Below are 27936 nucleotides of genomic sequence, written 5' to 3'. Positions count from 1 at the left end.
TCTATTAAAATAACTATACACTAAAATGAACACACTATACATGAATTTATATGCAGATATATCACGTGACAAAGACATTCACAAATATATTCATATAAATATATGTTTTGCTGTAAATAAATATAAATTATGCAGTATGCTGTACATGGACACAGTATTAAAAAGGAAGAAAGATCAATCACATAACTATATTGTTCTGAAAAAAAATACAAAAAACAAACATCAATAAGTTGTTAGTATACAGTAATTGGTTGCTGAATGTTCTCTTAGTTATACTACAAGATAATCAGAGATGCTGTTTAAAACTGTTAGTGAATATTCTATTTCACGTCTTTCATGTGCTCGGAAAGGCTAAAATATACTAACTGGGAAACAAGCAATAGCATTGGAATAAATAAAGATTGAAATTAATCGCCATGAGTGTTTTATAGTTGAGGTTGACTATGTGGTATTTTTCCAAGATGAGTTGAAAACTCCAGTAGTACTGACAAGAATTAGAATCCATGTTACAGTGGCTCCTTTTAAATTATCCTTCAAAACAGGGCTGTACTTCTTTATTTCACTTTTTCTTTATGCCTGATATAACCATTTTTCTTGTGTTTGCCATTTGCTATGCCATTATGGCAAAATCCATTAACAGTGCTCTGATCTGTACTTCTGTTCTTCAGCAGGTATTTCGCAATCTTTGAAAGCATGCACCATGTTAAAATAACAGTAAATATTGCAAGTAATACAATATCGACCAATAAATACTGATAAAAGGGTATATCATAGGTAGCAGCACGTAGATGCTCAGCCCCATTGTGGCGGAGGATATAATCAATCCAATAAGTAGCTCTGCTGACAGGATGACCCGGCTGATCCCTGTGAATTTTAGACAACTTCAGTGCTTGTTTTCGATAACTGGGTTGGAATAATAAACAAATGGAAAGAAAGGACTTTATTAAAAGGATACCTTAGATTTTTTAGATATAATATACATATATGAAGTAGAGTATAGGATAAGAGTCAGAAGCCAAGGTAAAGGATAAGATACACACAATAGCTTACTAGGAGTACCTAAGAATTACTTTACAGAGATTAATATTGTGCAAGTACAATATAACTACTACACTATGTAGACAAAAGTGGACACCCCCACACAAGTGAAAAGCATACCATTGCTCATGAGTTGCAAATGGCCACTAATGTTGTGGTCTAGACAACACTTGGTAGGGAGGCCCATGCACGTGCAGTTCTATGGAAACAACAAATGTTTTTATCAGGATGATAATGCCACCTGTCATGTTCCCAGGATGAAGCTGGACTGGTATACAGAAAATTTGGTAACCCAGATAGACTGGCCAGCTCAGAGTCCAGATCTTAACTCCATTGAGAACCTCTGGGATGAGCTAGAGTGACGGGTGCGTTCTAGGCCGACTGGACCTTCTTCAGTGTCACAATTGGTCACTGCACTTAAGGCGGAATTGCAACACATACCACCTGCTGTTGTCCAGGAACTTGTTCACAGTTTGCCTTGAAGGGCGACTGCAGTAATCACTGCACGTGTTGGACCTACAAAGTACTGAGGTCAATAAAATCTTGTTGATCTCTTTGCTGTCAGTGTCCTATCACTTTTGTCTACAAACTGTATAAGTGTATCCTTGTTTGCACTTCTTAGCACTGCTGGCATTTCGACAGGGCCAACCTAACAATAAGCATTCGCTTTATACAAAAATGCTAGAACATGGAACTGCTTCAGATCTCACAATGAACCCAACATTATGCCTAGCTGCCGAGATATCTTGCGGGCCATGGTAGTATAGAAGGGGCATGACCTAGCATGGGGGCATGCCACAGGCTCTCTGGAATTGATACCTTGCAAAGATTTTGGGTGCTGGCCCAAAGTAGCGGCATGCGCAAATGGGGAGGCATTGCTCAGCTGCCATGTCTAGCCTGGGTCCTTGATGGGCTCCCAGACAAGGGCGGGCCTGTGTAATTAGTACCTGACCCGCTCCTCTTGTGCCCCTGACTATGACCCTTTTCCTTGTGACAAGGCCATTGCATAGCTTTGAAATACATTGTAAATAAATATTACCTGGGATTAAGGATAACATCTGAAAGGGATTTATACAGATGTTCTTCTGTCATTCTTTTCCACTCCAAAAGAATTCCCATACCTTTAGCCTGTACTCTGGTCATAGTATCATAATGGTCACCAAACAAGGGGATCCCTACTATTGGTACTCCATGATACATAGCTTCAAATATACCATTCAGTCCTCCATGACTGAGGAAAGTCTTAATTTTTGGATGACCTTTAAATGATTTAATGAAACAATGTTTATTGTTAGTTTATTGTTAATAGTAGTCTATACAAACATACAGCCCAAATAATACCATTAACAAAAAAAATAAAATCAATTAGAATTTCGGGAACTTGCATGTGTTACATTTCCTTCAATGAAAAAGATGATATTGCAGTTAGGCAGAGGGTAATATGGATCAAAAAAAACAGTCGGAAGACAGGTTCGAGATGTTTCCAATATTGTGATATTCAGCCTTACACAAAGTTTGGTTAATAAGAAAATAATAGGAAATACAAATGTATCAGGTACAAAATGTAATTTTCAAGTTACATTGGTTAAAACAATGAAATATCAAATATCATTAAACCCCTGCAACAAGGGAAATTACTGTAAAGGGGTACAATTAAGTCACGTAGGGAGACATAAATTCCTTTCTAACACATAAATGACAACCAAGTTCATTTATATCCACCATCCCTGTTATGCAAATAGTAATTAACTTAGGGGCTAATTCAGCAGTGCACGCAAGTGTCTGCGCATGCATGCGAGTGTGCAGAATGGGTCCTGCTAAAACGCACGCTAGACATTGAATGCCTCTGCCTGATCGACAGGCAGAGGCATTTAAGGGGCAGTGTGGGGGCCGGCCAGCCACCCGGTGCCATCCATCATCAACCACCGATGGCCGCGATGGTGATCCCAGCACTGCGACCTCCGTCACAGTGCTGGGAACGCAAATGTCATACATCACCTGCAGCATTTGCATGATTGCAAGGATTGCATTGCAGAGCTGCCTGCGTACAGCTTTGCAATTGCTGAATCAGTCCCTTAATTTGCTATTGCTTCTTACAATAAAACATGACTTTATTTTTGCCATATTTTTCAGTGTAATCCAATTTAATGTGTTGAAATACTATATAACCAAATTAAATGTTGTTATTGTCCTCCTGTATTTTCTATGTCTGCATTTATTATTATATAACAAATTACATTTTGTTGTAAATATATGAAAAATAATGCTGTGGCATTCACTTACCGAGTAAATCGTTCTGAGGTAGCCATTCCACTAGTTTTGTGTTGTTACCTAAATTTCTAGGTTTGGAGCCAGAAAATCTGCAAAAAAAATAATAATAATAATTATTATTGTATGGCATGTTATTGAAAAGGATAGATTATGCCCATATAAAAGACTTAGGGCCTGATTCAGTATGGATCACAATTGCGATTGCACCCTTTGTAATCACAAGCATTCCAGCTGCGAAAATATGTTAATGTCTGCCACCGCTCAGCCCGCATAGACGCCCACTTCTGCTTTCTCACATCCGTAATACCTTGTAGTCCTGTGTATACAGCAGCCCGTCACGCACAATTACAGTAGCTCTGACCTGTCTCAGAAAATGCAAGTCTCGTCACACTACTCAAGCTGCATAGGCAATCGCAGTGGCTAATTTATGTACACCCATGCAGCGGCGTTCAAACAGACAGGCATGCCTGCATTTCTCTGACCACTTCCCCGTCACTACCCCCAAATGCTCACGGCCTGTCACTCATTCTGTGATGGATTCCTATGTGCGTCCGTAATCACAGTGCAATCGCGGCGCATGCGCACTGCTATGCATATGCATGCACAGTGCGCAATCATCGGCCGATCTGCGTACGCGTTTGCAATTGTGCCTGTCAGACATATTATGTGGCAGCTTGACACCTTGCAGATATCACGGGCACACATTGTGAGATATCTCACAGTGTATCAGCCACGATATCTGCGTTCTACCCCTGGGGCGGAGACATTTCCTTGTTCCTTCCCTGTGAAGGAACAAGGGAAATGTCTGTTGGTCAGCCACGGCTGGGCATACACTGCCTGATCCTGATGAGGCTGATATTTAACTTACAAAATTTTGCATTTTACGGGCATTCTAGACAATCCGTCATGCCCAACCGATCAATATTTTAGCATCGGTCAGCTGCATGCACAGTGCAATTATCGGGGTGATCCATTGATATCGGGCGGATTCGATAATTATATAGTGTATGCACAACATTAGAAATGCCAAGTAAACATTATGCCATTGTTTGTTAATCAGGTGATTAGATAACACTAGGCCTGATTCAGATGTGGATGCTTATGCAGGTGTCGCTGTTAATTTGTACTGGTCCACAGCTACAATAATATGCAAATACTTGTTTTCAGGCTTCCCTTTGTGTATTTTCAAGTGATGGACAGTGCAAGCCCTATGATGCCCACTTTCAATTTCTGCGGACTCAAACACTCCATTGGTGAACTACCGCGAACACCATCAACAGTTATGACGCCCTATGGCTGATGCAGTGTCTCCTTCTGAACATTCTAAATGTGGCTGTGGCTTCGGGTTTGAAAACACAGCCGCATACACTGACACGCTTGTGACTCTTCCATTCCATAACATGCCCATGAGGCCTTTTTCTGCGTTCACTATAAGCCGCCTGCCAGTCACCTCCCAGGAATGCCCATGGCTTTCCTCCATCAGCTCTATTGCAAACAATTCCATTTGCAACAGCAGCCCATGAAACCAAGAGTGCAAGATGTTTTGCCATCGGCGTGACCATACACTCTATTTTTTAGCATCATAAATGACCCTCTCTAACTCTCTCTTCTTTACCTCATGCGATTCATCACACATATCCTATAATTCATCACAGATCCTTGGGCACATATACCCTGTAATGAAGCACACACAACCTGTATTGCAACACACATACCCTGTAAAAGAGCACATATCTATAGTAAACCGACAAACGTCCTTGGGTACAAGTTACCTTCAATTCATCACACATCTTTGGGCACATAGCCACCCATGTAGTCATCGGTGTGCCATAGAGCGGCAGCCATTTTCTTGTAGTTCACATTCTCCGTATTCTTCTCCCCATTATTTATTCCCTGTGTTTTGCTCACGTGGCCTCAGGGAGATTGATAGGTTCTCCAGAAAGTCAGGATAATCACCCATTATTTCAGGGAGTCTCCCTGTCATTTAGGGAAAGTCAACAAGTATTTTGCCACCTATTCTGCTTGGCATAGCCTAGTCTTGGTATCTGCTTTTTCAGGGGGACACCATTCTTTTAAACATGTATCAGGTGATCATAGTCCATGTTTTCAAAAAGCATATGGATAGTTAACAGAGGTTTCAGTATGTTTTATCAATATTCATCATGTTGATATTCATAATGATCACATGAGTATGTTGACATTAACCAGGTCTATGCTGATGACATGGCGACATGATTAGAATGTTGACAGTAAGTGGGTCCTGATGGTGGGGCTCTGCCTTCCCTTCATTCCAGTTGTGCGTTTTGGTCCAGCGGTGTCAGCTAATATGGAGTTTTGGAGGAGTGATCTAGCAGATAACCCTATCCCTAACACTGCAGTCTAATCCTTACCCAATCCCCACAGCCTAACACCCCCAACCCCACCAGTATTTTAACTCTAATCCTGCAGCTTAATCCTAACCCTAATGTTGGGATTTTGCAGTATTTCAGAATTTCACATGTCAAGTCAACATTTGAGATATTCACATTGTGAACATGTTGACATTCTGCAGATGTTGACATTTTTCAAGTTGACATTTCAACAATGTCAACATGATAACTGTCAACATTATGAATGTCAATATGGTGACTGCATCCCTTAACAAAAACTATTTCTTATTAATCTTTTAGTGCAGAGGTTCCCAAACGCTGTCCTCAAGGCTCTCCAACAGTTCAGTAGCTGTGGTCTGGACAGTGTTAACTGTCAATCACTTGCAATCAATTCTCTGCAATTTAGCTGTGTATATTTTGTCTGCAATTGAGAGATGGTTACCTCTACTCAGACACTGAATGCTGCAGATTCATTAATCAAAATATCAGTGTCTGAATTATTTAATATCACCAGCAAATGTCACTTTGGGCCTGATTCAGAGATGGACGCCATTCATTCAAAAATATGCAAATACCAGTTTAAGCATTCTCCTGCAGGGCTGTTTCTAGGGGCAGGCGAGCCGTGCAATCGCACGAGGTGTGCAACCCCTGCGATTGCATGGCTCGCAGAGAGAGGAGGGAATGAGAGAGGAGGGAATGTCCACAAGTGCATAAGCCCTCTAGAAACATATTCTGAGGTCTTTTGCCTATAGCAATCAACCTTATTCCCTTACAGATAGATACTCTCACTGGTACTGAGATGCCGCCAGGTCTTAAACTCAGTTTAGTAGAGATTTATACAAAGAGAGAGATGATCACATAATAAGACTGAAGCAGAAAACCACTTGTAATGCAATGATACTGAAAGGTTCAATAAATGTGTACATAATCACAGCAGGAATAGCAACAAATGACTGTAACAGATGATAGCAAACAACAATGTCACTGTTCGAAAAGTAAGTAAGGCGATACTTAGCAATAGATGTAATTTTAGGATGCAAGAGACCAGAGATTAGACTGGCTAGACACACAGCTATTAGGAAATCCACAGCACTGAATAGAAACTAGGATCAGCAAGCTAATTCCAATGCATGAAGCTATAACTGACAATGCAATGAAAGGCTGACTGCCTTTTAACTGGACATGGACCAATCAGGAGTCTCCTTAGAGGCCGGCCCTCTAAATAAAAAGATCCAATACTGCACGTACATACAGTACTAACACTGCGGCCGGCATAGTCCTGGTCGCCTAGTGACCATAGTAACCATAACATGGTGTCCCAGTCTCCTACTAAAATAAAAAGGATGATTCACTAGATGCTTTTTTACTTTCTTCCTTTAATATCTTGTCTTGAAGAAACTACTAAAGAAGGAACAACAGCCTCAGAAAGAAAAGTTTGGAAGCAAGAGAATAAAAGGAAGAAAAATTATCTTTACCTGTATACAATGTGAGTATACAGTATTAATTATAGCATATATTCATGCCCAGCTCAATATATACAGTATATTGATTAAGGTGTGGAAGAGACTACAAGCAAGTCTTCACAACCAGTTTTTATTGGACTTTTGCATTTAAAAATAAGTAGTGGTTTTAAGTTGATACAGAGATTCAAAACTTAATTTTAGTAATTAAAAAATAAATATATTTTTTTTCTTACTGAAAATATAAACACTCAGCGCTATTTTTCTGAATATGTGTATATCTCCACCATGAAACACCCACTAATCACAGATGTCATCTCTAATCATAGCAATGTCGTTCGCAACTGTGTATGCCATAACACACCTAAGTTTGCACGTGTGCAGTAACGGGTTTCTAGACTTTTGCACATGTGCAGGACCAAAAATGACTCAACTGCGCAAACATCGGTACTGTATATTGCTCTGAATTAGGCCCTTAATGTAAACTGAGGTTCTCACTGCAACCTTATACTGTTAAACAATTTGACAGCAAACCATAAGGTTGGCCAGGTTATTGCAAGTAAAACTGGTTTGGTGTTTACTGTAAACAATATGCCTAGAGAAATCATACTGCATAAGCTACATCATGACAGCAAAATCACCCAGCATTAAAAGTTATTTTAACGCCTGCTACATCTGTATATATATATCATATTTATTTAATGTTGATTTTATTGTAAAATTTATTTTTCAAATTACAGTACACAACCTGTCATTAATTACTTACACAAGGGTTGAAAGTTCTGCTTTCTTACCTTGTTTTTCCCATGGAAGAGAGTGAACATTTTAAAAAGTTTATTATTGCGTTATGTATACTTAGGGATCTTTTGGATTTGACTGAACAAAGTAAGGATACAAAAATTATATTCTAAATCTTTGGTGCATTCAGATGTTAATTGACATTAAATGATTAAGGTAAGGTTGATTAAGTTAAGGTTGATGATAAGTGCACATATCCCTCCCCCCATGGCTGATGCATGGGTTGTGTGCACCGGAGGAGTGTCCCGACATGTGCCCTCCCTCTTCCAGTTCCACACCACTCACTCCCTGCTTCTTACCTAGTGTCGAGTGAGTGCGGGACAGCCTCTTGTTATGCTGGGCTATGATATCATAGATAAGCACCACACTCTCAGCACACTGCAAACATGGAGGATAAGCAACACATAAGAAGCTGCCATATGTCGTCCCTCCATGTCAGTGTGGGGGTGAACTGATGACATCATGATACTGAATCAGTGACATTATAACATTATCTCAGTGTTTTAGGTCCCCCTTACTCCCTGGCGCACTACGCATCTGTCTAGGTTCGCTTAATGATAATGCCTACCCTGCATCCATCCAAAAATGATTTTTCACAAATATGTCTTCCTTTTCTCATGAAAGGATCTGCAAAGTTTGTTAATTACATTTGGTAACTGAAATATAGATTCTTTATATATTTTTATTCTAAAATTGACATTAATTTCTATTGAAAAAAAAATTGAAAAATGTTTGTAAGACATGAACTGAAAATGGCTATTTTTATTCCATAATGTTTAGATTTTTTAATCTTTGTTTGCAACACACAGTGAATAGTGGTAAACATCTTATATAGCAATGTTTCTTGTAAAATAACAAAATCTATAAATCTGTATGTATTTAACCACAAAACAAAAAAGGATAAATTGCCATCGAACATCTATTTGCAGTTACATATTGTCATTAATGATTACTGTTTAATCTGCTTTTCCTATTTAACCACAAAAGAAAAAAGGATAAATTGCCATCGAACATCTATTTGCAGTTACATATTGTCATTAATGATTACTGTTTAATCTGCTTTTCCTTAGTGAGCTCCAGCAAACAGTCCTATTTCTTTTAGAAAAAGCAGAGGAAATGCTTATCTGCATTATCCACTCACATTGTTATAACCTAAGCTAACCAGTGGAGATATTTGTGGAGATGTATCAAACCTTCGAGAGAAATGTAGTGAAGAAGTTGCCCATACCAGCCAGCCAATCCACTTCTAACTGTCATTTACAGTGTCCACCAGTGTCTATAAAATAACTGAAGTTGATTGGTTGCTCTGGGCAATTTTTCATCTCTTTCAGGTTTTATCCTTTTTTTTTAGATTTGATAAATCTCCCCACAGATGTACTAAGCTCTGGAAAGTGATAAATTGAAGAGTAATAAACTACCAACCAATCAGCTCCTAACTGTAATATTTCAAATTTAGGGCCTGATTCAGACCCGCTCGCAAGCGGGTCGATGGTTGTGTATTGCGCACGCGCGCCGAGGGCAATGCGCGTGCGCAAGCCCCATAGCGAGTGAGAAATTCACTCACTCCGGGGCTCGCTACAAACGAGGTGGCTGTTGATGTTGATCTACAGCTCACCCCGTTTTGTAGGCGGGGTGGGGGGGTGGCTGATAAACGTAGGCATTCCTGAAGGAACGCCTGCCGTTTGTGGGTGGCCCTACTGACATCACCAGCCGGAAGCTCACTGGGGCTTGCGGCAGACGAGACCCTACCACAAGGGTCTCATCGCAAGCCCGATGGTCGTGACCTTCACAACCATCACCTGGCCGCTCGCAAAAGCTGTGGGTGGTCACCCACAGCTTAGCGAGCGGCCAGTAGGCCGGCCTTAAAAAAAAAAAAAAGCGGCCACCCTGATTCAGAGCGAGTGCTCGCTTTTTGCGACCGGCTCTGAATCAGGTCCTTAGTCTGTAACATGACAGTTAGGAGCTGATTGGTTGGTAGTTTATAACTTTTCAGAGCTTAGTAAAAGGTGTACAGTAGGCAGCCCCATAGTAACTGAATGCTACTATCAGAACCGTAACTAGTCTTTTTGGTGCCCTGTGCCAGAAAGAGCAATGGCAACCCCCCATTTTTCAAATAGGGACATAACACACCCAAAAAAGGGGAATGGCTTCATGGGGAAGGGCAAGGGAAGAGGTAGGGGAGGTTAGGAGATGCTGGGGATGAAATAAAAGGAAGCTACAAGTGAGAATCATAATAAACAGAAAATTGACAGGCCTGCATAGCTCCCCTTGTCCTTTGGGGCCCTGTGCCATGGCACAGGCCGCACTACTCTAGTTACAGCCCTGGCTACTATAATGCCTGACCTCTGGTTGTCCTTAATATGCTAACCCATGCCTATGCACAGGCAAGGCCACCATTAGGGGGGGACCCCGGGCCTCAAGTTCCGGGCCTGGAGTGATCGGAGAGAGAGAGGGGGGTCTGGGTGGCAGTGGTTGCCTTAGAGAATTTATAGAACGGTGGCGGCATTTCAAATATGGCGCTGGCCACAAGCAGCCAGAGCTTGCGGACCAGCAGCCAATGATTGGCTGCCGGTCTGCAAGCTGTGATCGGCCGCGAGCTCCAGATTGGCTGCAAGCTGTGATCAGCCGGCTGCTCCTGATTGGCTGCCGATCCGTGAGCTGCTCGCGGCCGGCGCCATATTTGAAATGTCGCCGGCAGTCTATAAATTCTCCATGACTACCATTGCCACCCAGGCCCCCCTCTTTCTGGTGACTCTGAGTTGATGCTGCAGCTAGAGAGAAGTTAACACAACTATGTGACTGGGACGGCAGGAGGAGGGGCAAGGCCAGTGAGCCATTGGCGCGGTTTCTACCTGGCTGGCTGCGCCTGCTGCAGAAAGTGAAACCATTAAACCAGGTACCACATAGTCCCTGACTTTGCCCGGTGCCCTCCCGCCAAGTCTAGACAGCCTTCCCTGCCCTGTCCCCCCATTGCCCAGCCAGCCTTCCTTGTCCTGTCCCCCCCCAAGTCCAGCCAGCCTTCCCTGCCCAATGCCTCCACCTGTAGTCCAACCTTCCCTGCCCTCTTTTACCCCTCTAGTGCAGCCAGCCTTCCCTGCGCCTACCCCTAGACCAGCCAGCCTTCCATACCCTCTCCTCCACTAGTCCTGCCAGCTTTCTCTGCCCTGTGCGCCCCCCTAATCCAGCCAGCCTTCCCTGCCCCCCCCCCCCCCAGTTTAGACAGCCTTGCCTTCCCTGTGTCCCCTAGTCCAGACAGGCTTCCTTGTCCTGTGCCCCTCCATTAAGGTCCACCCTTCCCTGTCCTGTGTGCCACCCCCCCAACCATGTCTAGCCATCCTTGTGCCCCCAATAGGTACAGCTCTCCCTGTCCTGCACTTTCCCTTCTTTCTGGCTTTTTATGTGGGTCCGGCTATTTCAATGTATTTTATGTGGATCTGGCTTTTTCAGTGTATTTTATATGGATCTGGCTTTTTAGTGTATTTTATGTGAATCCGCCGTTTTGAGTGTATTTTATGTGGGTCTGGCTATTTCGATGTATTTTATGTGGTTCCGGCTATTATATATTATATATATGTGAAGAATAGACGTTGCTTTCCCTATATATTTAGTATAGATTTTGGTTTTGTGTGTGAATTTACAGCAGTTTTCTCTCGTATAGTTTCATATATTATATTATATGATAAATTGACATGTTATAATAACAACCACAGCCCAGACTTTGAGATATTTTAAACTGGTTTATGAAACAATTTATGTCCCACCCCCCGATGTAGCTCCATCACATCTACCCCATTCCCCCTGGGGAGGCCTTGCCTATTTTGTACCAGGCCCCACAATTTCTGATGGCAGCCCTATGCACAGGTCTTGCAATGAGTTGTACCAACCTTTCCTTGCTGTATTTTCTGCACTACATTTTTGTTACATGAAAGAATGCCATAGTTAATATAAGCAATATAACGAGATAGCTTACCTCCAAATAACTTTCTGGTGTAATTTAGCCAAGGCACCAGCAAGTTTTTGGGCTATGTCTTCAGACAAGTATTTCACTCCTGCCCCAAAAGAGACCAAAACAAATCCATTTTCATCCACATTATCCACCCATGTCTGCAAATCCTGGAACAGAAAGTATTAGAACAATTACATCATAATTAAAACAAACAATTAATTATATAAAATTAATAGGATAAATTTATTTCATATATAATAAAGATTGTATCAAATTTTGTTCAGTATACTGTACCATTTTCTGGGTGAACTGAACTCATGGATAATGGCCCCCATACACTAGCGACTGATTGTCACGTTCCTGCGATCCTGAGATGTCTGGTTGGAGGATCAGTGAAATCCAACATGTTTTACCGATCACGATCAAAATAGGATCGTGAATTGCAAATCGGTGAAATTTAACATGGAGAATTTCACCAATCCTCCGATGGATCACGGAACATCAATGTCCGGCATTTCCAACTGGCACATCAGCATTTCCGATCCGATCACAGGATCAGACAATACGTCGGTAGGTGTATGGGGGCCTTGTCCAAGCAGGGTGAGTAGATTGTTGTTGACTATTGACATACCTCCCAACATGACCCCTTCCAGGAGGGACAATAATACTCTGTTCCTGGACTTCCCTCTTGATATACTGTATGATGGCTGTCACTGTGAACTAGATAATTGATAAGAAGGGTGTTTCAACATAGGTGACAGCAATCATAAATTAAGTATGACTATTGAGACCAGTGGTGCTGCATCTGTAATTAGACTAGTGGTGGTAAAGTATGAGATGCACGATAAGTCAGGGCCTCACGCTAGCAGCCAGTGATTTCAGTCTGGGCATGAGTCTGAGCCTCACTGTGTATGCATCCTAGTGGTTACTGCCAAAAGTGGCAGAATTGGATGCAGAAAAAAGGAATTTCTGTGGGCATTAACGGCGGGGTGGCTAGCCAGACACGGGTGTGTCGTAGTCAGAGACTGCGGCTTTTGCACCAGTAGCACTGATTTTGGTTGCCATGTTCAGATGGACATTCTGTGCCACCATATTGCTGGTACAATTTTCGAAAGTGAGACCAATGTGCGGCCATGATCCACCTTCAAGCGCAAAGTGTAGGATTAGTTCCGGTGTACAAATCCCATTGGCTGTGGCATTAGCAAAGAGATAGTCGCATTGCATAAAAAGAAGCAGTCGTTGCTGCATTGGCGTGCACCCCTGGTTCAGGCCCTTAGACGCACCAACCCCCCACACCCCATGGATCCACCACCGGGCTAAATACAGATATTGCAAGTAAAAGGTAACAACTCGTTACTTTAAGGGTCATTTTCATCTTTCATGCCTTGGAGATATGGAAGTGCTAGCTAAATACTGATAAAGTGCTATCTTCAAGACTCATTATTATAATTATTCCAGTGTAAAGCAGGGGTTTAGAACTGATATTTTACATTTTTATTTGACTTTGTTCATCCAAACCACTGTGTAAGGTGCACCGAACATTTATCTCAGCTTAACACATTATCTCAGCACTGACACATTCATAAAAGCAGTTCAATGATTTTTGCATCAGAATATAGCTATTTCAGCTGTATTTTGTCTGCTGAACTTTTGTCTACATACATGTATATAAAACTGCCTACAATTGTATACAAGAAACCAAAGCACAGTTCCATCTTTTATGTCAACAATTCCCAAGCTGCCCTTCCTTTATCTGACACCACAGGTCACACCAGTATGTGAACTTTGGATACCAGTTTATTGCAGGCAACTGTTGACAGAGAATGTTGTATCTGTTTTAAAACGTCATTCCAACTTGTGCAAATTCATACTTTGTCATAGGTAAAGCATCTATTTTACGATATGGTAAGTCTACAATTTTTTCTTAACAGTTCCAAATTAACCTTTCCAATCTGTGACATCTAATGTCACCTGAATGTACTAAATGCAGTTGTGCACTGCTGAGGATTAGTGGTATTTACTAAATCATGTGCTGAGGTTAGTATATTATATGTCCATATAATATTAAAGGTAAGCTACACAGGGCTTTATTATCCAGCAATAGGAAGGATTTATTGCAGAGATAGACAATATTATATCACTGCATTTTAACAAAGTTTGCCAGAGCAGCGGAGCGATTTTCCCTGACTACAGTATATTGACTGGCAACTGTAAGACATACTGTACTTTCCTACTTTTGAAAAAGCATGTCAGGGTGATTGTGAAAGCAAAACCTATGAGCGTGGCGGTAAAGTGGACGTGTACTGCTACATGTGAGAGGCGTGCCATTAAAGTGAATTACATTCATATGTAAATGATTCCCAAAACAGTAAGTAAGATCTACATGTTGATGAAAATGCACTGATACTTTTCAGGGCTTGCTCATGTATTGTGTTTTAGAAGAGGTTCCATATAAGAGGCAACGAGCGACCGTATATAAAAATGCATGCATTTTGCCAATTCAGGGAAAGGGCACTGATTATACCATTTGAATGGATAGCATACTTGCCAACTTTTGAAAACTAGTTTCAGGGCGATTTTATTTGATAGCAGAATGCAGTGCGCTATTGAGGGGGAATGTCATGCTCCACCCAAAAGGAGTATCCATCTCCACCTATGAGCATATCTATTTCTCAGGGGTGTATCCTGCAGAGGCAGGTGATACTGTAGCACTAAGAGCAGCACGGGCAGAGTAGAGGGGTATGGACGGGCAGGAGAATGCTGGTAGCCTATCTCAGTAGTAATGTGGTGTAATAGTGCAACATAGGAACTGGCAGGGTGATAATTACAGTACCAGCAAGGCCTCCTTGAATTGGAGGGAAGGATGGAATAGAGGGTGCCGGAGGGAGCAGTCACACGCTTACATACCCACACTTCTACACACACATAGTCACATACATATACACACACATACATACTGCCACACACAAATATACATATGTACAGTACTGTACTGTCACACACATTTTCACATACATATAGTCACAGTTATACACAGTCTCCCCCCCCTCCCTGTTACTACCTTACACTATGTACACTCACACTGTGTGCAGTGCTCCTCTCCCTCATGCTGCTGCAGTGCACAGCGCCATGTAGCCCCGCCCCCTACCCCTGCACGGACTTCTCCCTCTTCCCTTCATCGTTCAGTACCTGCAGCATGCAGTGCACTTTTGCACTACTACAGCTGTAAGATGAAAGGCTAGGGGCCCCGATATAGGGGGGCCCGGGGCACTTACTACCTGTGCTCTCCTCCCTCCCTTAATCCGGCTCCTGCTATTACTAAAAAAATTGCTCTCTTGCCCTACTCCCCATCTCTGCCCCTCCCGGTTATCTTGCCCAGCTCACATCATAGGTCAGTGTCGCACACCCCTAAGCCGCTGAAGCTGTAGAGAACTCAAGTCTCGTCTCTGATGATGACAACTCAGGCTCCGCCTCTGGGTTACAGCTAGATCCCCTTCAGTCCTCTGCTCTGCTGCTTGCTGGCCGGCGCTACCCACACAACCCCATGGTGCGTGGTCAACCTATTTCATACTGCTATCAGCTTTTGTCACATCCCGATTCGTGCATGCGCAGTCTGGATTTAAGACGGGGCTGAGGGGAATGCAGGGTATTTAACAAGTTTTGCGGGGCAGCGGGAGTCTTGTAAAAAAAATGGGAACCTCCTGCAAGAAGGGGGAGGGTTGGCATGTATGATGTATATATCTCTGAATTTTTTTTTTCAAGTACAGTACATGCACACATACTCACCTATGTATCCCTGAAGCCAATCCGTCCCCTTCTCTAGTAGAATCCATAGGGTACCTGAAAAAAAAAACATACTCACCTTCTCCTATGCGTGGATTGGTCCTCTTCAGTACAAAGTAGGCAATCCCTGGGCTTGGCAAAACAAAAAAAATGAAATACGCGACCCAACACATTAGTACTGTCAAGGACAGTACTGCCCGAATGAGAGCTTAGCGGCAGGATTAGCTGAGCGCTCATTGGCTGAGAGAGGTGAGTCTTCCGCCTCTCTGCCAATGAGCGGTTCTCACCATTGACTTCAATGGTGAGAACCGCGGGTGCCGATTTAAAAAATGGTGCCTCAACACCATTTTTGAAATTCAAAGATGTCCAATCACGGCTCGCAACGGCATCACCCCGCCCCCTCAGCTGGCTTATATAAGCCAGGGAAGGAAGCGGCACGGCAGTCCGACGGCGGAGGGGTCGCGAGTGAATACTGCTGGAAGAAGAAAGAAGCTGGGTAATAAGCATGAGTAAAAGGTGCAGTTCATAGCCAATTGCATCCAGCTACAGAGAGACAAACCACGGAGTGCTAGGAGCACCAGCAGAAGTGCAGCACCACTGGTGAAAAATTATACTGCAGGAATCAACAAGGGGAGAGCACCACCACTGGTGGAAGAGTGGTACTGTTGTGGATCAACAGAAGACTCAACTACTCCATGGAATTCCTAAACTCTCTCAACACATCAGGAATGTAGGCAGGTGGAGATGTAATAGCTAACAAGCCTTTCAAGTATCACTAATGGTGCATACACGCAGGACGATCGCCAGCGATAACGATATCGCTGAACAATCTCCCGAGTGTGCTAAATGATCGATATCGATCATCCAGCACACCATCAACCCACCAACGACGGCCAGCGACCCGGGATGATCCCTATAGTAACCTGGTTGATATATCGACCGGGTTGGTCTGCATGCACGGTCGATAGATGATATCTTTATCGTCCATACGTGCCCACGCATCGCAGGTCGTTGGTGGGTTGGAGGCACCGAAAAAATGCACGATATGAACGCTAACGATATGATCGATGTAGTTATCGTTCATATCGTGCATTTTAACTGTACCGTGTATACACACCTTTAGCTTTGTTAAAAAAAAAAGTCCCAATTGGTAAAAATAATAATCGGCTATAAGCTGGGTATGAAGTTTATACTACATACAAACAAACATGTACACTCATTTTAGATATTGTGTTACGCCTAAAGTGTTGCAAATTAATGTTAGTGGATACAGGTACTCAAGAGTATTATTATTACTATTATTATAATTAATTACAGATGAGTAAATCAAATTGACTGAGGTACTAATTAAGTCACCTGTGCTCAAGCAGGGATATCCTTAAAACGTTGACTGTAATAGCAGAGTTTGGGAACCTCTGGTATAAGGCATAAAAAAGAGTACATTTCATACATGGTATAACAGATGTTAATAAAAATTTAAATCCTCATAAGTAAAGAGAGTACTTAAGTTAAGAGTATTATTACTATTATTATTATTAATAATAATTAGAGATGATCTGTTCGGATTCCTTGGAATCCGAACATGCCTGAACTTCCGGGATCTCAAAACTCCCTGTCTGCCGCAGATCCCTACCCGAGCCAAAACCTCGAGATCCTGCTGTCGGATCTTACGGTTTGGCTCGGACGCCAATTTACAAAGTTCCATTGAAATCAATGGGCTGATTACTGATTGGCTAAGAGAGCTGTCTGTCACGGCTCTCAGCCAATCAGCGCTTCCCCATAGACTTCAATGGGGCAAACGGAAGCAAGATGGCGGCCCAACCACACCAAGGACACTGCCACGCACACTGCCGAGACCACCGCATCCAAGCACTGCCGACACCACCAGCAACCCCACACTGAGGACACTGCCATCACCCCTGCAATGCGGACACTGCTGGGCCTTCCACACTCAGAACACTGTTAACAATGCCAGCACTCCCGCACTGAGGACAGCGCCACCACCCCCGAACTGTTGACACCACCAACACCCACATACTGCCATCAAGACCAGCACTCCAGAACTGAGGACACCGCCGCCACCCCATCATGGCTAACATCGGTGGCACCCCCACACTGAGGACAACGGCGGCTCACTCTGTCACAGTAAGTGCACCACTGGTGTATCCAACCTGCACTGTAACCGACCCACACTGTATTCAGCCCACACTGTATTCCGCACTATTTGCAACCAGGACTGTGTACGACTCACACTGTATTTAACCCACACTGTATCCCGCAATGTATGTGACCCTCACTGTATCCGACCCGCACTGTATCCCACACTGTATGCGACCCACACTGTATCCAGCCTGCACTGTAACCTGCACTGTATCCAACCAGCAGGTACGGAACATTGTTTTTATGTTTGGGGAGATTTTGGGGAACTGCTCAACAAAAAGGCTGATCACATTACTAATTTGCAATATATTTTTCAAAATACATAATTGCTGTGTATTTGTGCTGCTGCTCTGTTTCTTAGTTTAGCCAGCCAGCCTTCGGCTTATATTGGTGAACAATATTGTGAGCTGTGAGGTGGGCAAAATTGAGTGGAAATGACTGGAAATTAATGTTATTGAGGTTGATAATACTCTAGGAACAAAAAGGCTCAAATTATGTGATTTTAGCTTATTTTTTGTAAAAATTCAATACCAAAAACAGTCTAGCCCAACCTTTAAGAGCCCTCAAAACCAAAAAAACTCTTTGTTGGCTCAGGCCGGCCAAACAAATTCAAGAAGAAAGCAAAACCCGTAAGCCACTTTCTCATCGCAAAGAGTGACCTGAAACAAAACATGACCAAATAAAAGATGCCTACTCTTACTTGTGTTCTCAGGAAAGATGCAATACTGTTCCCATTCCAGCTAAGCAACTTCATAGGTAGGCAGAGTCCCTGGAGCGACAAAACACCTCACTAGTTCCTCCAGTAAAGCCTGATCACATATCAATCATAAGGATAACATGTATCACATATCAAGGCAGCCTGATGCACCAACTCTCCAAAATTTAACCCAGTTAAACCTGGAGAGCGATATCTACAATTGAATTTTCAATCCCAAGATGTCACTCCAAAAAACTATGCTGGCATCATGCATCAGGTAAGCACCAGACCCGGGAGACCTAGTGGTATCTGTAAACAGCTGTATGTCTGCATTATGGTTCATCAGCATCAGCCATGTATGCACACTGTTAAAGCTCCACAGAAAAACAGAGCAAATGCAAAGGTCATGTTTAATCTAAGCAGACCGATGCAAGAAAAAACTTGAGCCCTACGGAGCCCAGATAGGAATCTCTCCAACTTTCTACAAAAAACCCTGCCTATAGGAATTTCCCTACAATCAAACTTGAGAAGCCCCATAAGGGATTCTGGACCTCATTCAAAGGCGCTCGCACTCGCTCTGAATGAGGGCGGCCGCATGTATTTTGTGACCCGGCCTCCTGGCCCCTCGCTAGGCTGTGGGTGACCACCCACAGCTTTAGCATGTGGCCAGGTTGATGGTCGCGATGGTCAAGACCATCGCGACCATCGGGGCTTGCGAAGAGACCCTTGTGGCAAGCCCCATTGAGCTTTCGGCTATATTAGAGCCAGAAGCTCATCACTGACATCACGAGTGATGTCAGTGGGGCCGACCCCAAATGGCAGGCATTCCATCGGGAACGCCTCCATTTGTGTAGCCACCCCCCCGCCCCGCCTACAAAACGGGGCGAGCTGTTGATCACCATCGACAGCCGCCCCTTTTGTAGTGAGTCCCGGAGCGAGAGAATTTCTCTCTTGCTCCGGGGCTTGCGCATGCACAGGGCCCAACATCGACCCACTTGCGAGCGCTCAAGCACTTGCGAGCGGGTCTGAATGAGACCCTCTGTCTGCCGCAATGTTACTTTACCAACCAATAAGTTATGTTATATCATGCTCAATTGGAACACCCACCTCCACAAGGAATGCCTGCACAAAGAAAAGCAAATTTCTGCAATAAGAAAGGTCCACCAGGCGAAAGAAGAGGAAATCATCAGGTAATGAACCACTTCCTGGCAATAACAGATACAAGCCAATGTAGAAATGAGCTAATGCATTCAAAGTTATCACACTGGATCGACTATCCCACAGGCAACACTATGAAATATTTATCTTGAAACCCCATAAAAAATTCTGAAATACTGTAGGTGTAATAGGTGAAAAGCCGATTCCACATCACTCTTAGCCAGAAGCGCGTGTCAGTCAAAGCATCATTGAATGACTGATACAAAACACTGGTTAATTCCACTGGAATTGCATGATTTACTGAACTTCTAATGGGATAGGAAAGATGCTGGATCAGCCTATATTTTTCCTGAGGCCTTTTTAGGGACGACAGCCTCTGGAGTAGAAACAGGTCTACCAGAGGAGGGAATTGAAAATGGCAGACCATCCATCGTAAATCCATATCCTGCATCACCTTTTCACAAAAAACTATGCGGACTTCAAAGTGCAAGGCATACTGTACCTCATGATACATGAGCCTGAATACAAAGACGAAAGCATTTCAAAATACCCAGTCTTAAAAACTCTGCCTCACACCTATATGGGTACATAGCGAGCCATCAGAACAATTGCCTGAGATGGATGGGAGAAGGCACCTTACTTAGCACCACTGCCCCCGACCAGCCAATAGGCAATACATCACTCAGTCTAGTGCAAGCTTTACACCCAAAATCTATGACAGCCAGTCTTGATTGTTTCCTATGAAACTCATATTCATAAGAGTACCACATTGTTATTATTATTATTATTATCCTTTATTTATATGGTGCCACAAGGGTTCCGCAGCGCCTTACAATGTACATAAACAAATGAGCACACAAGAAAACAGTTATTAACAGTACAAACAATGCAGGACAGATACAGGATTAATACATTGCTGCATAACACTTAGATAAGCAGCATGGTGTCAGCAACCAAGGGTGTGGTACGGTTGTATATTAAAGTATAATCAAGTGAAGGAGAAGCACATGAGGGAAGAGGGCCCTGCTCGTGAGAGCTTACATTCTAAGGGGAGGTGGCAGACAGACTGGGGTGACACAGATGGGCTGGATACAAGGGTGACAGTATTATAACATTTATGTAAAGGTTAGTTTAAACTTAAGAGGAAAGGACAATGAGTTGATCCAAATTTCACCAAGCCTCAAGATTTAGGGCCACAACCAAGGTCCATTAGAGGGGTCAATTTGGTGCGTCGTTCGGTATGGCATAGTTGGGGTGGATAAGCAGATTGCATGAGGAGGTCAGGGTGGATGTGAGCAGCATTGGGAATCCAGGTACAGGCACAATCCATATGCATGGTGGTAGTGTGGTGGTTTTTAAAAACCAGTCCTAATAGCAGGAATAGTTGTTTTGTTAGTTTCTCCTTCTGTTCTCCTCCTGTTTAACTCCTGAATAACTCCGGCTTCAATTTAAAAATTCTAGTTTACACTTTAAATGAAGCACTTAAAATATAAGCACTCTTGCAAACGCAGCCCTGGCTTAGCAGCCCAAAATGTAAGTAATAAGTATGGCTGAAACCAGGTGTCCACACTGATTCTACCCCTCCCCAAACAGTAAAGGGTCAGCAAGCAAATAAACAAATGGTGAGAGGACAACCCACAAACACAGATACAGAGTAAATTCCTGCCTTGGTACAGATTTTAAAACTATATGAAATTCTCTATAGTTAGATTACCTAGCAATCTTAAAGGCTGTGTAAAAGAAACACCAAGCAGGAAGATATGCTGGGAGCAGTAGTTGGATCATTTGTTAAGAAGAAATATTCCATGGATTATGAGCACGTATTTCAGCACATTAAGATGTTCAAAAGGCTTGGTCTCTAAATAGCATGTGGAAAAAATGGACATTCATTGCAAGCTGATAGTGATAAGGCTGGAAAGCATTTTCACTGATGACACCGTTATGCTTCGCCGCCCCCAAATCCCTTTTAGGACTTGGAGATAAATGCAAGATATCCACGGATTGCCCTTTACTATGCTCGCATACTGTATGCCAGTGCAAGCCACACAAACACCACCTTTAGGCAACAGTCCTGTATCAGAACTTCAATTATTGTCTGACTGGGACCTGAGCAAAGGATGCCTGGGACTTTGCCTAGCACGCTAAGCTCATTTTGCATCATTCTAGTGCACCACAGCTTCTGCATCAAAGGAGCTGCTACTTAACTAGTTGGAGTGCGCAACATGCACCCCACTGCAGCCAAGCCTGCAATAACTTTGCTATAAAGATGGGTATGGTGAGGGCTATGCTAGAGCGGAAGGGGCTAGTGATGTGTATACCCATCTGTTTTACAGCATCTACCTAATACATTATCAGGCCACCAACTAAAGTTCCTGTCGGGATCAGGGTTTGCAAATGAGGCCCCCAAATTGTATGCAGTCCCCATAAAAAAAACCAGCCAAAAAGTCCCATCCTTTTCGCATGCAGTACTTTTCGGCCACTTTGCTGGTTTTCAATGCGGAAAAGTATCGCGCACAAGCCCGCTTTTCCCCGTATTCAATTACAAATCGGCGAAAACAGGAGCCGGTGAAACTGTAACATGCAAAAAGTCCTGTCAGATTTGGGGAAAACAGCCTGAGATCCCCCCAAAAATGCACTCACATTGGGGATCACTGTAGATGCCCCCGAATAGCCCAGATGTAGATATTTAGGGTACTTAAATGTTCTCAATAGCTGCTATTTAGCATCTTTGCTTAAGTGGAAGAATAGCATTTTGCATTTTTTTAGGCTCAAAATAACTAGTCCCAACAAATTTGGGTGTTAGCATATTTTTTATTTTCTAAAGTGAATTTGTAAAAATCATAAAAAATCCACCTGCTGTAAGCACCTGCAAACGTAAAAACACCTTGGGGAAAACTTGGGGACCCCCCTGGAGTCTATTTGACTTATTTTTGTTTGTCCCCCAATTTTGAACTTTTTCGCCCCCAAAACAAAAGTACTTTTTGGGGGTAATCTAAAGACTTTTTTAAACTTTTTTTGATGCAGTTTACCTTTGGGGGGACTGTCCCAAGGGTGCAGGGTGGTTCCAGCAGCTTTGCACCCCAATTCTGCACTTTTTTCGACATCTATTCATAGGCAAATTTTTATCACAGGTCCCATTGCATTGAGTTTTCGCACCGGCAAAAAGAATTTGGAATTGAATACGGAGGAAACTTTTCGCATGGTGAAATGACGTCACTCGCAATACTTTTCAGCAGAAACGGACTTATCGCGGCTAATTGAATACGGTCCTATGTGGTAGATAAGAGCCTGATATTCTGCCCCTTTGTTTAAAAAGTGACAGGGGCGTACTATAGCAGGTAGAATCCCCTGCACTTACACAAGTGGCCCGCAGCGGTGGGGTGGATATACCATCATGCTCATTAGTGGCAGAGGTCGCAACGGCATCTACAAACAATAACCCTACCATCGCCATATTGGGAGAGGCAGCAGGGGCCACTCTCGATTGCCTCAGCTGCAACACAAGATGTGGTCCTACTACTGAGCTGGACAGAAACCCCAGCTGGGAACCCACTGAGCAGCTGCACAGCACTTGTGCAGCACTTGTGCAGATTGGAGCGGCTGTTGCCACTTCCACCTAGGCGTGGCCATCTTGGAAGAAGCAGGTATGGCGGGCTGAGACAGATCAGCATATGCTCATGAGAGGGCCCCATTCTGTTCTTCCGAGAATGCATGGGTTTGATGTATGTGCACTGAAACCCTGACTAGATGGGCATAAGTAACTAGGGGGCCTATTTATGAAGCCCAAAAATGCAGTCAATCCCCTGAAAACAGATGTTTTTGGAGTATTGGCACATTTAGCAAGGTGGTAATGGAGAAAATATCTTAGATATCTATTCTGTTCCCCCTCTTTAGAATTGCAATATCAGTCCCATTGTTTTTTTTATGGGGACTGTATACAAATCCTGATTTACCATGCTCGAAAAAGCTTCACTTCTCAGAGTTTGGCATGTTTTATGGCTTTTTTTTCAGAGAGCGATTACAATGTTCAGCCGTTTACCCTTTGATAAAGAGCCCAAAGAAATGAAAAGCGTATTTTATGGATTTTTACTGTCTCATAAATAGAGCCCTAGATTTGAACATAATTGTATGTAAAATATATCTACTGAATTAAATTGTTATAATGTTTTGACTTTTATGCTTTTTCTAACAGGGAAACACTTGATATTCCTATTTTAGTAGTATGAAATCCACATAAAAACACACTTGAACATAAAACAAAACACAATCCACTATACTGCAGGTATGAGATGAAATGTTTCGTGTTACACAAAATGATAACTGAATTACAAGTAGTGTATGAGTTGGGACTGATCTTATTTGGTGTTTGGCAAATCTGAAATTGTAAAATGGTATACTGTGCTCATACAAGTAGATTAATCTTTTATTTCTGAAAACAAATTGACAACAGTTTCCTTATCTATTCGCTAACAGCCAAGTCCAGGAATTTGAGACTTGAATGTCACGATTCAAGACAAGAAGGGACTGATTCATGGCACTGCGTAGTCTTTGTTCTGTTTGACTTGTCACTTAGTTTTTCTATGCAGACTTTGGTACTTTAATGTACAGCTGCAGTTATTGTACAAGGCTCTAACTGGTACTAGTCAGCACTGGGTTACACTGTAAAATACTAATCAGGGTGCATTAAACACATTGCAGTACCAAGCTGTAAAATATTCCCGATCAAACTATTTTCATACTGAGAAAGAAAATAATACATGTTATGGATAAACAGATTCAAATTTCTCACACATGTCTTGCAAGTCTAACCTCTTTGAATTATGATAAAAATCTTTGGAAACTTATGGTGACCACCAGGGCCAGACTGGGACTAAAAATAGGCCCTGGCATTTAAGAACACACGGGCCCACGTTGCGTCAGCATCTGGCTCCTGGCATAGACTCCTCCCCTTACTATTCCTGACCCCTCCCACTTCTTAGTCTATGCACTTACATATATAATTAATATTAGAACAACAGACACGTACACATCATTCTCTATTAAAATACATACAACAGAGCACATCCTGCAGGAGAGTCAAACATTTGGTATTGTGTTGGTTCTGTTAAGCTGTGTAGACACCTATAGATATATCTGTCCAATTTGTGCAGTGGGACATAAAATCTGGGAATGTGTAGGAGCAAATAACAATAGCAATTTGCTCCCAGATTCTGGAAAATGGACCAGATTTTCTTTCCCACCAGACAGATTGGACAGATATCTATAGATAAAGTAGCACTTCACTGGTATAGGTCATACACAAAGAAAGGGGAAGGCATTTTCCCAAGCCCTAGTTTAGCAGTTGTAGAAGATTATATAGTGTTCACTGTAGGACTTTTTTAGGGTAGGTGCGGAACACAGAGGACACATGTGTGCACACAAAAGCAGAGCTGTAACTACACATTTTGACATTAGAGTGTTTGTGCCGCCATCTATAGGTGAAGCAGGGAGAGCGCGTGCGCGCGCAAAATAATTCAGGTGTGGCTTTGCTGGGAAGGGGCGTAGCCACCTATTTTTTCACGTTACGTCACAAAGTAGTGTCTGTTTTTCACATTATGTCACACAGTAGTGTCCCTTAGTCACATTACACCACAGTGTCCCTTCATCATACTGCACTGCACAGTAGTGTCCCTTATTCATGTTACATCACACAGTAGTGCCCTTTTTCACCTTTCGTCAGACAGTAGTGTCTATTTTTCATGTTATGACACACAATAGTGTCCCTTTTTCACATTACGTCAGTGTCCCTTTTTCACGTTACGACACACAATAGTGTCCCTTATTCACATACACAAACATGAATATTTGCACATAACAAATATTATAAAATAGAAATATTATAAACAATATATTGTATACAATTAATATTAATACTACATGGATCTGCAGGTTTGAAATAGCAACATACTAAAAGGAATAGAGGGAGACAGGAAAAAGAGAGGAGGAAAGGGGGGAGCCCAGAGAAAAAGATAGGAGGAATCTGGGCAGCTGGGGAGAGAGAAGGAAAGAGGGGACCCAACATAGGAGAATTAGGGAGAGCCAGGAGAGAGAGGAGAAATAGGAAGAACTGGATTAGAGAATTTGGGGAGCCTAGGAGAGACCTAGGAGAAATATGGGGAGTGGGAAGAGAGAGAGAAGAAATAGGGAGAGCCAGGAGAGAAAGAGAAGGTATAGGTTGAACCAGGAGAGAGCAGAAATAGGGAGAGCCACGAGAGAGTGAATGAACAGGTTGAGCTGAGAGAAAGAGAGGAGGAACTGGGGAAGCTAGAGAGACATAGGAGAAATATGGTGAGTTGGGAGAGAAAGAAGGAATAGGGGAAGTCGGGTGAGAGAGAAGGAATTGGGGAGGCTGGGAAAGACATAGGAAAAGGGAGCTTGGAGACAGTAGGAAGGAATAGGGGAAGCTGGGAGAGACATAGGCAAAAGAGGGGAAGCGGGGAGAGAGAGAGAGAGAGAGAGAAGGAAGAAGGGAAGCAGGGAGAGACATAGGAGAAAGAGGGGAAGTTGGGAGAGAGAGAGGAGGAATAGGGGGAGACGGGAGAGACATAGGAGAAAAAAGGGAACCTAGGAAAGAGAGAGAAGGAATAGGGAAAGACGAGAGGGAGAGAGGAGGAATAGGGGAAGCCGGCAGAGACATAGGAGAAATAGTGGGAGCTGGGAGAGAGGGAGAAGGAATAGGGGAAGCCAGGAGAGACATAGGCGAAAAAGGGGGAACTGGGAGCGAGAGAGAGAGAGAGAGAAAGAAGAAGGGAAGCCAGGAGAGACCTAGGAGAAAGAGGGGAAGCTGGGAGAATAGAGGATAGGAATAGGAGGAGACGGGAGAGACATAGGAGACATAGGGGAAGCTGGGAGAATAGAGGGTAGGAATAGGGGGAGACGGGAGAGACATAGGAGAAAGAAGGGAAGCTGGGAGAGAGAGAGAGAGAGAGAGAGAGGAGGAATAGGGCAAGCCGGTAGAGACATTGGGCTCAATTCAACGCAAATTGAATAGCGCCGGGAATGAGCTCCCGGAGCTATTCAATTCAGAACGCTGCTAAGCCCGACTAAGGATATCTTCTCGCATCCCTCCTGGGATGCAAGCAAAAATCAAACAAAAGTCCAGGCGCAATGCTGTTTTCTGCCCTTAGTGCGGCGGAAACAACATCGCGCCGGGAAGTTTAGTTGGAGAATGCCCGTTCTTGCGACTAAACACCCTGTTTAAGGCACGAGGGGTGGGAGAAGGGCATTCTCCGATCTAACAATGCACAGAATTTAATAGCTCCGGGAGCTCATTCCCGGCGCTATTCAATTCGCGTTGCATTGAATTGAGCCCAAAGTAGAGAGAGGAGGAATAGGGGAGATGGGAGATAGAGGCTAGGAATAGGGGGAGATGGGAGACAGGAGGAATAAGGGCAGGCAGCAGAGTTTAGGAATAGGGGGAGGTGAGAGGGGAATAGGGGTAAACAGAAAAGAGAGAGAGAAGAAATCAGGAGAGATGGAAGAGAGAGTAAGAGGAGGAGGAGAAGGAATAACGTGAGATGAGAGACAGAAGGAAATTAATGGCGGAGATGGCAGAGAGAGATACCATGTAGGTTTGGAGAGTGCAGAGTCACCATATGCAGTCCCCTGTGAAGCAGTGTCCTGCTGCACTGTAGCTGATGCCCGAGTTTCATTGACAGCATGGTACCCAGAAGTGCGGCTCCTCTGAATGGCGTGGTGTACTTTGCCTCAGCTCCTCGTGTGGCTCTGCCTCCCAGGCAGCAGATTGTCTGCATAGCGCTCCCCCCGGCCCAGATGCCCACTGCCCCCATTGCCATGGGGCTTGGTCGCGGCCGCGTCATTGCATAATGACGCGACTGTGTTGTGATGTCATTATGCAATGACGCGGCCGCGACCAACCCCGAGGCCATGCATTCGTTGAATCTGCTTGCTGAGCAAGGCACCGCCCGAGAGCTTGTACTGCCGGGTAAGCCTGTGCTCAGCCAAAGCGGCCCATATGGCCATCGGCCCTTCTGGCATTAGCCAGAAGTGCCCGATGGCCAGTCCGGCCCTGGTGACCACATATAGACGCTCATTCAGAGTCGATCGCTATATACAAGTGGTCGCTCTGAATGAGGGCGGCCGCTTGTGGTGTGAAGTGCGGCCTCCTGGTCGCTAGCTAAGCTGTGGGTTACCACACACAGCTCTAGCGAGGGACCAGGTTGATGGTCGCAATAGTTAGGACCATCGCGACCATCG

At 43.5% G+C, this 27936-nt stretch overlaps 1 protein-coding gene across 1 annotated transcript in view; it reads right to left on the bottom strand.

The window, feature by feature from the left end:
* Nucleotides 1-118: 118 nt before the first annotated feature.
* Nucleotides 119-27936, bottom strand: part of UGT8 (UDP glycosyltransferase 8) — a 128321-nt gene continuing 100503 nt past the window's right edge. Inside the window, exons 4-7 of the mRNA XM_088452211.1 lie at nt 11907-12049; nt 3322-3398; nt 2078-2297; nt 119-903 (exon numbers count right to left, since the gene is read on the bottom strand). Of these exons, the coding sequence (XP_088308337.1) occupies nt 555-903; nt 2078-2297; nt 3322-3398; nt 11907-12049 (789 nt within the window). The 3' untranslated portion in view covers nt 119-554. The remainder of the gene's footprint in view (nt 904-2077; nt 2298-3321; nt 3399-11906; nt 12050-27936) is intronic.

The sequence above is a fragment of the Taudactylus pleione genome, unplaced genomic scaffold (genome assembly GCF_031769625.1).
Source record: "Taudactylus pleione unplaced genomic scaffold, aTauple2 ptg000036l, whole genome shotgun sequence".
In the NCBI taxonomy this organism is placed as follows: Eukaryota; Metazoa; Chordata; class Amphibia; order Anura; family Myobatrachidae; genus Taudactylus; species Taudactylus pleione.
The sequence above is the reverse complement of the archived record's forward strand: the minus strand, read 5'-3'. Positions and strand labels throughout refer to the sequence as shown.